At 34.6% G+C, this 13,323-nt stretch overlaps 1 protein-coding gene and 1 pseudogene across 2 annotated transcripts in view; one reads left to right on the top strand and one right to left on the bottom strand.

Annotated features, from left to right (window-relative positions):
• Positions 1–11,179, bottom strand: part of LOC107707987 (anoctamin-6-like) — an 18,826-nt gene extending 7,647 nt beyond the window's left edge. Inside the window, exons 1-13 of one of the 2 annotated variants that reach the window (XM_016512119.1) lie at positions 10,937–11,179; positions 9,139–9,206; positions 8,781–8,909; positions 6,833–6,901; positions 6,314–6,592; positions 6,132–6,245; positions 4,872–4,987; positions 4,634–4,768; positions 3,621–3,726; positions 3,418–3,478; positions 1,451–1,596; positions 1,283–1,360; positions 322–556 (exon numbers count right to left, since the gene is read on the bottom strand). In XM_016512119.1, coding sequence (XP_016367605.1) covers positions 322–556; positions 1,283–1,360; positions 1,451–1,596; positions 3,418–3,478; positions 3,621–3,726; positions 4,634–4,768; positions 4,872–4,987; positions 6,132–6,245; positions 6,314–6,592; positions 6,833–6,901; positions 8,781–8,909; positions 9,139–9,206; positions 10,937–11,024 — 1,624 coding nt within the window. In that variant the 5' untranslated portion in view covers positions 11,025–11,179. The remainder of the gene's footprint in view (positions 1–321; positions 557–1,282; positions 1,361–1,450; positions 1,597–3,417; positions 3,479–3,620; positions 3,727–4,633; positions 4,769–4,871; positions 4,988–6,131; positions 6,246–6,313; positions 6,593–6,832; positions 6,902–8,780; positions 8,910–9,138; positions 9,207–10,936) is intronic. The other variant, XM_016512120.1, reaches the window with a different exon arrangement.
• Positions 11,180–11,628: 449 nt separating this feature from the next.
• LOC107707951 (myelin-associated glycoprotein-like) overlaps positions 11,629–13,323 on the top strand; it is a 15,517-nt pseudogene continuing 13,822 nt past the window's right edge.

The following is a 13,323-nucleotide window of genomic DNA, read 5'->3' on the forward strand; positions in this document are numbered from 1 at the left end:
ATAAAAAAAAAAAAATTAAAAAAAAAATATATATATATATATAAAAAATAAAAAAGGATCGAATAAAAAAAAAAAAAATTTGAAAACAAAATAAAAAATGTTACTTAAAACTCATTATTTACATTATACTAAAAAAAATTTTTTTCTCAAGAATAAGTATACAAATACTGTAGTACTAAAATAACACTGATGCCAACATATTGCCAAATTAATGAAATATTAATTATTACCTAAAAAATATTATCACTCAGGGATTCAGTTGACAAAAACTGATGGGAATCATTGGTGTAAATCAACAAACTTGTACGAGGGGTCACTTACCGAAGTCTGTGATCCAGATGGCCACTTTCTCGTAGACATTATTGAGAATCATGATGATGATGAGGCTGATGATGGAGGCCGTGATGGACGTGGCCATCTGAGGGGTGACGTACTCTTTGAATGGCTCCAGCTCCTTAGTATACTTCAGATCAGTGCGCAGCTTGGCAGAGAAAGTGATGAACATCGCCAGACGATACACAATCACGCCGACCACTGACGCTATGATCAACAGAACCTACAACAAAAGCATCAGACAGACAGATTATACATTCAATCTCTCAAATCTACATGAAATGACATTCGCAAGCTTTTTACATGCGTGACGTGAACGCAAACGATCTCAGAACATGTATTTAGGGCCCTATGGAATTTTATTTTTTCCCCAAGTTTCGTTTTTTCTCTCTCCAAAATTACATTTTTTGTGTTAAATTATTTTGTGCACCATTTCGATTAGATTAGAATTCTACTAGAAATTAGATGCTACTATACTAGATTAGAATTCAACAACAATTTATTAAAAGTTAAAAAAATAAATAAAACATTTTTAGGGCCCTAAATTCTGTTTTCCATTTTCATTTTAATAATTTAAGTAAATTTCAATAATCAAAAAGCATGTCTAATTAATTCAACTTATAAAAACACCTCTTTTATAACTTTTTTTTGTTTGTGTGTGTATTTTTTCTTTCTTTCTGGGAATTAAATTAAGACATAAAACATCTAATTTTTCTATTAATTAAATGAAAATTAAACAAACCCTTACATTTTTGGGGGCAAACAAAGTGCTGAACAACAGAGGTTCTAAACAGAGGTTTAATTCTAAAATTAAATCTTATGCATGAAAAATTATGTGATTATCATATGGAAATCATATGGCCCTGTAATCTATTATTACTTCGTGTTGATTTTTAGATGCCTTTTTAAATATTTAATTACATGTATGAAAGAGAAAGCGCAATATTACCCAGAATAACACAGTGCTGATGCCACACGACACTCTCATGCACTTCCCACAGGCTGTGTGCGGCACCTTCTCTTTCTCCTGTACAAAAACAAACACTTTGTTAATGTCAACAACCTAAAAACAATGAATGCATCTGAACAGAGGCGCTGCGTATAGCGAAACTCATACCTGTGTAACGGGGTTCACTCTCTCATAGACGCATTTGGCCTCGTATTCGGGTCGAAGCTGTTCCTCCTGCTGAAGAAACTCCACCGTGTCCCAGTCGTGCTCCAGTTCGGCCTGATAGCGCTTCCAGAACTCCAGAAACAGAGTCACTGTCAAGCACGAAACATGTTGCATACAAAATGGCAAGATTCACACAATGATATTGCATTACAAAATTACAGTAATAACAGGAAGGTACCATTAGTAAACTGTAAATTAATGCATTAAAGGGGTCATGAACTGCATCTGTACTGTTCTCTGAGGTCCACTTATAATGTTATCAAGATTTTGACATCAAAAAACATCATTTAGAAGTAATAAGCAATTTTCTGTCCTGTTTTTAACCCCTCATCAGAACGCTCTGTTTGAATAGGCGTGGCGGATTGTAGACTGGCGGATTGTAAAACGCCTCGTTTAGACACGCCCCCCCCACATGTCTACGTCACAATGTGGGAAGATTTGCATAACACCACCCAAATGTTCACGCAAAGAAAGAAGGCGTAACTTTATTGTTGCTGCCACCGCCGCCGCCATGTCGTGGAGACGCTGTGTGTTTCGTTGTGAAAGCGAAACTACTTTGTTTGGTCTTCCAAAAGAGGACACGACTAGAAATCAGTGGTTAAGTTGTATGCACAGCACTAGGCGTGTTTCCATTACCCTTCAAATTGCGCAAATTGAAATTGAGAATTTAAAATACGCCTAATGGAAACGTGTCAATTTCGCAAAAACGCCCATACACTCTTTCCTAATGCTGGGAACAGAAGGAAGGCAATGCAAAGGCTGTTTTTCCACAGCTTGGCACTGAACAGCGTATTCTTGTCTTCAGAGCATCTTTATCATTTGGTTTTTGAGTAGACCTGTGCGTTTGCCTCACAATATTTACACTACATGAATCGGTGGGCGGGGCTAAACAGGCAGCGATGTAGAATCGGTGGGCGGGGCTAAACAGGCAGCGATTTTCACAGTATTACATCACAGAGTAGAACATTCCACAAGCTGTTGTTTTGGCAGACTGCCTTCAATATAAGCTGTTTTTTGACTAACGACAAAGTTTTGAGTTCTGAAACTTACAGGATGTTTTTATAATACAATGACCTCTTATATGTCAAAAGATCAAGGGAAATTTGGTTTCTCAGTTCATGAGCCCTTTAACAATAAACAAGGCATTTGTTACAGTATTCATAAAACATGAAAATAAAAGCTGATTCAAAATAGTAATAAAAACTATAATAGCATTAATAATAAAAATGAAAATATGTAATAAATAAATGGTTTAAAATTAAAATCAAAATAAAATTAAGATTATGAAATGCTTTATTTGTCATTGTTAGGTCAAGTGTTAAGAAACTATAGATTTAAATATATTGATATATTAATTAAATATATTGAATCAGTTTTTAAATGTTCTACTTTCATTTTAATTTTAGTTAAAGTTGTAGTAATTTTGTTCTTTTTTATTGTAGTATCACTGAGATAACATTGTTTTTTAAATAATATTTCTAATTAGTTTTTATTTTTATATTTTCCATTTTCATTTTAGTTTGTTTTAGAAATGTTGTGTTTTTGTCATTTTTAGAAGTTTTTCATATACATATATTAATATAATATATATTTTTAATATAATATAATTTTAGTTTCAGTTTTATTTGTTAGTTCGTGTTAACTAATGATGGTAACTAATGTTAACAAACTGAGCTTTACTGTAAAGTGTTACCAATGAAACATATTGCATACAAAAACAGTAAAAGCTTTGTTGAAACTCCAAACATACTTATGCAATGCTATAAACGTTTAACAAACATGACTAATCATGCTGCAAGCTGGTTCTTGGCCAGAATAATCTGCAATGTGGAGCAGGATTTCTGCCAGCAGACAAAGCTTTAGCAACATTAGCAGATGGGATCATGTGACCAGCGTATGACATCACTCACCCCAAACAGACATGAAGATTGCAAACACTAATGTCCCATAGTTATCGAATATACACAGTCTCTGTGGAGGAAAACCAATGCAGAAACACATTCTCAGCTTCAGAGCATTTCGCAAACAAAACAAACAGTTAAATCTTAGATCCGACACCAAATCCCACAATCCTCCAGAGGAGAGGCTGTGGGTTTGTGTGTGTTTGACTCACTTTAGACGACTCGCACGTGGTGTTCAGCCTCCAGTACAGACAGATTTCATCACACTGCGGACACATAATGATTTCTCCACCAATCTGAGGGTCACACACCTCTTTGCTGCCAAAAAAGTGTCATAATCAGTCAAGTACATAAGTGCTGCACAAGTAAGACTGCACCATTTTTTATTCTAATACAAACTGCAATAAAAATTCAGGTTGATGTGTTGGTTTATAGGGTTGAATAATCTGCTATGTATTTGTATGTATAAAGACCCAATTTATACTGTGAATTAATATTATTTGGAAATTTTTTGGTTTCTATTACATTTCATAATTATGTTTTTTTCTACTGACAATAGTACTGTACTGTTAGCGGCATTCTGTATTTATATGTATTTTAGTACACTTTAATATAATATATTTATTGTAATATTTTCTATAATTATTTATTTCATTTATTTATTTTAAGTTTTACTATTCAGGTTTATTTGATTTTTAATTTATTTATTCATTTATTTATTGTAATTAATTTAATTTTGGCCAAAATTTTGTTCATATAGCCTATCAATATGGCTATAAAATAATAGAAACAGCAAACATATTTATAATTTTTAATATTTTTTAATAGTAATAATACTAACAATTACTATTATTTTTACTGAATACAAAAAAGACTAAAAACAAAAGAATTAATATTTCACTTTAATTGTAATCATTTTGAATAATTAATATTAATATTTCACTTTAAATAAAAATAAGAAGTCAGTCTTTATCACACTGCAGTGATACTGTACTGTTAGAGGTATTATTTATTTATTTTAATCCAATTTTGCCATTTTTTTTTTTACAATTTATTTATTTTAATGTTCTGGCCAAAATACAATATGTCTATAAAATAATAATAACGGTAATACTACTACTACTAATAATAATAATTATTATTATTGTTACTATTTTTACTAAATAAAAATGTAAAAAAAAATACTATTAAAATTTTTTACTTGGAAAAAAAAAGTCTGCTGTACCTCCATGTGCTGCTCTCTCTGGTCGTGTATCCGTATATGAAACAACCGAGTCCGACTGCAGCAGCGAGAGTCAACATGACTGTGTAGAAACCCAACCAGGCGAAATAAATGCCGATCTTCTCACCAAAATACTTCCTGAAAGCAGAGGAGCATATTAACAGGCTCATCCATCCGGAGGGGATCAGAAGAAAACCCAGAAACGGCATGAACGCATCAACAGAATGACACACAAACACACCTGATCAGATCCAGCGGCTGCATCTTATAGAAGCTCTTGGGATGAGCCCACTCATTATACAGCAGAAACCGCTCATTAGGGCAATCAGGCTCTTTAGATTTCACATTAAATCTGCTCTGTTACAGAAATCACAAAAACAGTGGCAAAAGCACATCAATACTCATGCATCACTTCAGCTACTCTACATAAACTAAATTCAGTTTAAATGCAGAACAGGGGCCAGAAATGTGACAACATCAGGAAAGTTCAAATGTAAAAAAACTTCCTAAGCTACATTATTCCTAAGTGCAATTCTGGAAAAAGTTATTTTCATTAGAACATCTTTGTTTTTCCTTAAGAAGAAAGTGCCAGGATTTGATTTTATCTTATTGTATGGCGATTCTAGACTCACTGATCAACTGAATGATAAACACTTCAAAGGCCGTCTTTTTGCACTGCCTGCAGATTATCATAATAATCACAATAAGCGTGCAAAATTTCACAATGGGCCTTGTTCTTACAACATTCACCTGATATATATCACATTTTATTCCGTTATATGGAGTGATAAGAAGAGAAATCCAAAATCCCCTCTTTAAAAACCTTTAATATGTTAACAAAATGAAACAAGAATGCTGAATCTGGCTTTATCCAGTGTTCAGATTCCTGTTCTGGAAATGTATGCAAATTAGTATATATTTAATTACATAATGCCTCATTTGTATACGTAAACATAACATTTCAGAAAAGCTGCAATACAAAACAATTTTCTTAATATACTGTGATCAGTGGTATTCAGGGTTATTATAGTCAACCAAAAAAAAAACTAAAACCATTACATAAACAAAACAAAAAAAAATTGTACTTGAAATAAAATAAGCATTAACTGAAATATATATATATATATATATATATATATATATGTGTGTGTGTGTGTGTATAAAATTAATTACAAAAATCATAAATGTCAGATTGTCACCAAGGTAACATTTCTTGATATTTTAGAATAACTATATATATATATATATATATATAGATAGATAGATAGATATAAAATAATAATGACAATAATTATTATTTTGCTAAGTAAAAATGACTAAATAAAAAATAAAATAAGAAATGTAATAGTAATATTTTACTTAATTTTTTTTATTTAATTTCAGATTTACTTTTTATTTAACTTGTTATTTAGTGCTTTTGACATTAGTGTATTAGTGTTTTTTTTTTTTCCAGTTTCAAAATGTCAAATTTTTGTTTAACCAGCACACGGATGGTACTTACATCATGTAATGGATACGCAGCCTTGTACACGCCTCCATCCAGCAGCTTACTGATGCCAAACTTCTTCACGCTTCCTTTGACGTCATACGGCGCTCGGCTGAGGATGTAGTACGCCTGCAACCCACGGCATATCAGTAAAACACAGGTGAACAGTGAGACACAAAGCGACTGGTTCAACGCACCATTCTGCTCCTCACGGCCGGCGTGAAGAACTGCTCTCTGTCCTTCACACAAAAACACTTCAGCTGATCCTTCCTGAAAGGAGCGGTGAAGAAGTCGGGCTCCTTGGCGATGACGTCCTCGCTGGGGTAGAAGTGGCGCGTGAAGCAGTTGTACGCTGATGACTGCTGGGCCAGATCGTTGGGCTGGATGGGCAGTTTGATGTGCAGGACTTCAGCGTAAGTGCACAAAACCTCAAAAGGCATGTGTACTTTCACATAGACGAGCTTCTCATCCACTACCTACAAAACACAGGGAGGAAACTCTCCCATCAGCACCACAGGAAGACGTGCGTGCATCCAAAACAATAACATTCCTGCAGATCATATCAACAGGTTCAGACAGGACTCACAGTATCCTTCCTGAGAAGTCCATATATACGGGTAAAACTGATATAAACCAGGCACGAGGAACGCAGAAGCAGAATGAAAAACATCTCTATAGGAAGTCTTATTTAAATGCTGTGCAATTAAATGACTTACGGATTGTGTCGCTTCCAATTCCACACCCAAATTCATCAGGCTTCCTTCGAAAAACTCTCTGCGTCTTTGCTAGAGAACAATTGAGGAAAAAAGAGGGAATGTAGATAAAACTCACTGATTTTGAGGCGTATGAATGAATTGTTGTAAAAATAATATAAATAATGTTCAGTTTTTTGCACAGGTTGATCGTTTCGCTTCATAAGACTTCAATATATCGTTTGAAGTCACAGGGACTAATTTTGTGTTACCGAAGCATTATGTAATTAAATATGTACTAATTTGCATACATTTCCAGAACAGGAATCTGAACACTGGATAAAGCCAGATTCAGCATTCTTGTTTCATTTTGTTAACATATTAAAGGTTTTTATGTTACCTGTATCATACCTGTCAACCCTCCCATTTTTCCCGGGATTCTCCCGTATTTTACAATTCTATCCTGCTATCATTCTGTTTAAATATTTTCCCATATTTCTCATCTTTCTATTAAAAAAAAAAAATCCCACTGGGTGTATTTTATATGTTTGCTACATTCGCTTACGGTAAAACTCCCGTAATTTGTATGGGCCAAACCTCATTATATGAATAATCACAACATTCCAAGGTTGTCCAGTTGCCAGATCTTGTATAAAACGCATCTGTCTCACACGATCGACGCATACAAATTTCAACCCATTTGTCCCCTCAACTTGGCAACATACAACAGTGATGCTATTGACATGTGCGCAGTAGTACCGCGGGAAGGAAACAATGATCGCTGGTAGAAATGGGAGAAGACGACTCAGGTGGTGCTCCAGTGAAAAAAACTAAATATACATGTAAATGTAAATTGACATGTATAATGAGATATAGCTTACACTTTAAAAGGCTATTTAATTGATTAAATATGAGCGCTGCAAGTTTCAAAGTCAGGTGCTGCGTTGCTTTGTTCACTGCGGTTACGGGGGAAACGGCTATTTTCCTGGCGAAAAGCGCCATCTGCTGGCAGAGAATGAATTTGCGTTTTTCAATAAGCCCTTCTGCTCTTTGTTTAGACCAAAGCCAAAAACGACCCTTATTTTTACGCAGAAAACACACAGTTGTAAATGTGAACTGGTGGATCGACAAGAAGATAATGAATGATAAAACTCTAAAGATATAGCCTACACTAAGATATATTTATGTTACTCAATGACTATAATTGTTTGATAATAATTGTTTAAATTAATATAAAAATAATATAATATAAACATTTATTTACTTTTGACTAAATTTTTAGGTGAACTATGCCTTTAAGGAAACAGTTACATGTGGTTTAGTGATTGAGGTTTTGAGTATAATGCATGTGAACATCTCAAATAAACATTTGAGCATCTCTCACATAAATATTTGATCTTTTTCAATTCAAAAGAAAAAATATGGACAAAATATCACTCAGAAATGTTCTTTGACATGTTTCAAGATTTTTACCTGGCTGCTTAAAATCTATTTTCTAAATGCATATTACAGATATTATGAAATTATTATTATTTTTTTTTTACTTAGCAAACAACATTTTATAAAACCAGGCATTTAAAGAGCAAGTTTGTTACAGAAAGCCTTATACAACGAAGGAGTTTGGGATTTATGAATAAAGAATTTGCCATTCTGAATCATAAAGTTTACAAACCTGTGGACTTCAGCATTTATATTCCGAATTTTAAAGTTTATGAAATTGTAGCCGTTCAAATAAAGAATTCACTATTCAGAATGACAGTAGCCATTTACTTCCTTAGTACGGAGAGAAAAACTATGCAAGTCATTGTCTACCGTCAACTGTTTGATTACCAACATTCTTTAAAATATCTTCTTTTGTGTATCTTTTGAGCTCTCCCTTTAAGGTAATTGCTCAGATTACTAGCAAAGGGCTGGAAGTTTCTTTTAGTCAACAGCTGAAGTAAATGAATGTGTGAAAGTGACTTTGACTTACTCTTCTCCTCATAACTGAGCCTTTTTTCTCAGATGCATTTTTAGACTCATCCTCATAGACCAAAACGAAGTCAATCCTTCTCTTTCCATCGTTGAAAAATAGTGAATCAGGGTTACCATTGAATTCAGCCTGTGAACAGCAAACTGATGTTACAGAAAGCTCAAAATCATCTCCATAAAGTGAGGCAAAAGAACTAAAAAGTTATAAAAGTTCCTAATAGCTTTGAGCTACTGAAATAAACACTTATAAACACTGAGATTTGTAATGAACTTACTACAGCAATGAGTGTGTGTGTATGTGTGTGTGTTTTGTCTAATAATATTTTGTGTTTATCAAGGCGGATTGAAAAGAAACAAACCCGTTCCACTTTTGGCACAGCTTGACCTTTTGGCATAGATTTGTATGTTGGCAACTCTTCAGAATAAACTGAAAAAAGCATATACAAAATATTACAATAAAGGTAACATTCAAAAGCCAATACATGTGAGTCACGGATCATCTGCAGTGAATGGGTGCCGTCAGAATGACAGTCCAAAAAGCTGAAAAAAAAAAAACACATGCAGCTTTTGGCTTCACAAGATGTTAATTCATAGACTGGAGTGGTGTGGATTACTTGTGGATTATTGTGATGTTTTTATCAGCTGTTCGTCATTCTGACGGCACCCATTCACTGCAGAAGATCCACTGGTGAGCCAGTCATGTAATGCTACATTTCTCCAAATCTGTTCCCATGAACAATCTCAATGGCCTGAGGGTGAGGACATTCCTTTTAATTCAACGCTAATGACATGAAGCACCAAACATTCTTACACTCAAACTAATCAAACTAACTCACACACAGCATGTGAACACTTTGGAATTCTCTGATTTAATGTTTACTCACAGCAAAGGGAAAACCCAAGCAAAACAAACCAGCCAGAGAGCAAAGCATAATGGGAAAAAATTAACTCAAATCAGATGTTGCTTGGCTAAGCGGAAAAAGTCTATAGCAACGGCCCGAAAACAGCCTGTACAGGGAAAACTCATCTGTCCAGGAACATCTGACTGACTTTATGAATAACGCCTCCACAAGAGACGCTCATTCCAGCATGTGAAATAAAACCATCCATAAAACACCCTCAGTGTATTTCAGACTATTCTGTTTCAGACACATGTGTATTTGTGTAGTGTTTATCTATACCATATATTATATATTAATAACAACTGTTATTACTAAAAACGTAATAAAATAAAATGTAATCACTTTTCATGTTGTTTGCAGCATGTCTATGCAGTTAAGCAACAGAATCAAAAGTGGAGCAAATGAATGGTGACATCATTATTCAGCTAACAAAAAACGTTCTTAGAACATTTCTGCAAGGTTCTCTCAAAGTTATGAACAAACGTTCTTACAATAACATTAATACAACATTCGTTGGACGTTATCTCGTGTTTAAAAATGTTCTCAAAACATTAGCGCAAAAACATCTTTCATGTAAGCCTAATGTTTTTCCTAAAACGTTTCAGGCTGGACGTCCATGTAACGTTTATTTTGAATGTTACTTGTTTCAGAACGTTCCAGGAACATTCAAAAGTAACATTCCCATAATGTTTGCAAAATGATACAATGGAACGTTCTCTCCGCGTTCACATAACCAAGAAAAACTTGTTAAAACAGTTTAAAAATGAACGTTCAGAGAACATTCAAAAATAACGTTTTAAGCAATGTCAGCAAAACGTTCTTAGAGCATATTTTTTTGTTAGCAGGGTAAGCATTACAGTAGACATATAACAAAATACACACACTAAACACCTGCATGTAATTAATTATAATATAAATTAATACTAATATCAGTTAGGAGAGAGTTTAGGTGCCCATTAAGAGGATAGTGGTGAGATACACAACGGGTCGTGTCGCATTGTTTTGCGTCTTCCATATGCGAATGTATTCAAGTCATTTAATCTGTATTCACGGTTTATGTTTAATCATTTTGGACGCAGTATTTATGTGTTATTATCACTAAAATATGACTTCTGGTAACTTCTGATAAGCTCAACAGACCTGCTGCAGCGAAAAAGAAAGTAAAATGCCCTCTATTTTCGGAGTCTTGTAAAAGAACAAGCTATAAAGACAGCAAAAAAAACTAAAAAAAAACGGTAAAGATGCTGAAACTCACCCACATCTGCCATTAAAGTCATCTCCACGTCTCCGTCTTCCGTTTCTGAGTCCAGCTCAAGAATGTCATTGTCTTCTGCTTCACTCATCTCTGCGACTTTAAACCCTTCACAAACTCTTCAGAAATCAATGCAGCATGTAACAGATAGTAATAGGAGTCTATACAGCAGAGATGCACGGCAGAAACGCAAATTAGAAATCACAGAGAGTGAAAGAACGAAGTGCGTGAAGTTTCTCTGCCAGCCTGAACTTGATGAAAGTAGGTGGGGTCGGAAGACGGCTTTTGGGGTATAGGCTGTTAGACAGTCATTGCATAAATCTTTGTGGTTGCTCTTGATATTTTCTAGTTTCCGCTTTTGTAGTAATATCTGACTTTCGTGTTTGACTTCTGGTTTGCGCATGGTTCTTGTCTATGTAACGGTACATCTTTTTACACTTGGTATTGGGTACGTCAAGTCATATATTTTTTCTGTCACTAGTTAATTAATCTCTCTGTTTAAACTAGCAACTCTGTATACTGTTTGAATAAATTATTAACTTGAAAAAAACAACACATTTGCGCACTAGGAACCATTTCTGTGTCTTCGCTCTCAAACGGAGGGATTTGAGTAAAGGACGCGTGTAAAGATAAGATTTTTTGCGACTTTCAATATATATATATTTTTTTACCAGTGACTCTGAACTGCAGCACTGATGCAAACCCAGCAGAGTTCAACTACACCTGGTACAGAGAAACCGAATCTCAATTTGAGCTCCTCCAGACTGGATATAATCACACCTACATTGTGACAAACCCTACACAGGGCGCATGGTATGGCTGTAATGCTCAAAACCAGCATGGCCAATGCAACACAACAATTCAACTTGATGTTCAGTGTGAGTACAAAGACAGAACTCAAATTAATTTAATCTGATGAACTTGATCTGATCCATGATAACAAATACTGTGAACATAGTACAATAACTGCAGCAAACACATACAGTAACAATACTCCAGATTGCATCGCATTTTAATGTAAAGTGCACTGTTTACGGTGAAAATAAATGCAAATAGAAAAAGTAGCAAATTTACAATAAAAGCATGAAACAAAAGTATATTCCTCCACACAATCAAAATATGACTTTCATCACTGAAAAGACACTACTAAGGAGTTGCAAAAAAAACACAAAAGCATGTTTAAATTACTTAAACTTGACATCCCTGCAAACAAGCCTGCACTGGCCCTTTACGGGCCCACTTAGGGCTAGCCTAAGGGTTGCACACATGCATTTAACGTTGCCTGCATCTGCAACTTGTAAAATAGAGAGGTTTAAATCTGCAGCTTTTCAAATCTTGAACTGTAAACCACACATTCTAAATCACACCACTTTTTTTCTTCAGATGCCCCAAAAAACACATCATTGTCAGCGTTTCCCTCCAGCTCAGTGAGGGAGGGCAAACCAGTGACTCTGAACTGCAGCACTGATGCAAACCCAGCAGAGCTCAACTACACCTGGTACAGAGAAACCGAATCTCAATTTGAGCTCCTCCAGACTGGATATAATCACACCTACATTGTGACAAACCCTACACAGGGCGCATGGTATGGCTGTAATGCTCAAAACCAGCATGGCCAATGCAATGCTACAATTCAACTTGATGTTCAGTGTTAGTACAAAGACAGAACTCAAATTAATTTAATCTGATGAACTTGATCTGATCCATGATAACAAATACTGTGAACATAGTACAATAACTGCAGCAAACACATACAGTAACAATACTCTAGATTGCATCGCATTTTAATGTAAAGTGCGCTGTTTACGGTGAAAATAAATGCAAATAGAAAAAGTAGCAAATTTACAATAAAAGCATGAAACAAAAGTATATTCTTCCACACAATCAAAATATGACTTTCATCACTGAAAAGACACTACTAACCCTCACTATGCACACACAGGGCCCGCACTATTAATCTACAACAATACATCTTGTTTAACTTTAAATACTTTCCAGCTACTATAACTTAAGTCTTTGGGAAAAAATAGTCCAGACTATGGTCCCACGTCGAAAAGAACTTTAAATCCATATTCAAACTGGACCATGATGTGGTGTTCTCACCAATAAAGAGTCCTTCTAAAATGAATACAAATACACGGTCTTAAACTCTTAGCTTCAATCCAAACATAGCCCATACATACATGTAACATCTCTGCAAAAATCATCCGCAATGAACACTTAAAGGGGTCATATGATGCTGCTAAAAAGAACATTATTTTGTGTATTTGGTGTAATGAAATGTGTTTATGCGGTTTAAAGTTAAAAAAACACATTATTTTCCACATACTGTACATTATTGTTTCTCCTCTATGCCCCGCCTTTTTGAAACGCGTCGATTTTTACAAAAC

Source organism: Sinocyclocheilus rhinocerous, unplaced genomic scaffold, assembly GCF_001515625.1.
Source record: "Sinocyclocheilus rhinocerous isolate Xijiao unplaced genomic scaffold, SAMN03320098_v1.1 scaffold475, whole genome shotgun sequence".
Classification (NCBI taxonomy): Eukaryota; Metazoa; Chordata; class Actinopteri; order Cypriniformes; family Cyprinidae; genus Sinocyclocheilus; species Sinocyclocheilus rhinocerous.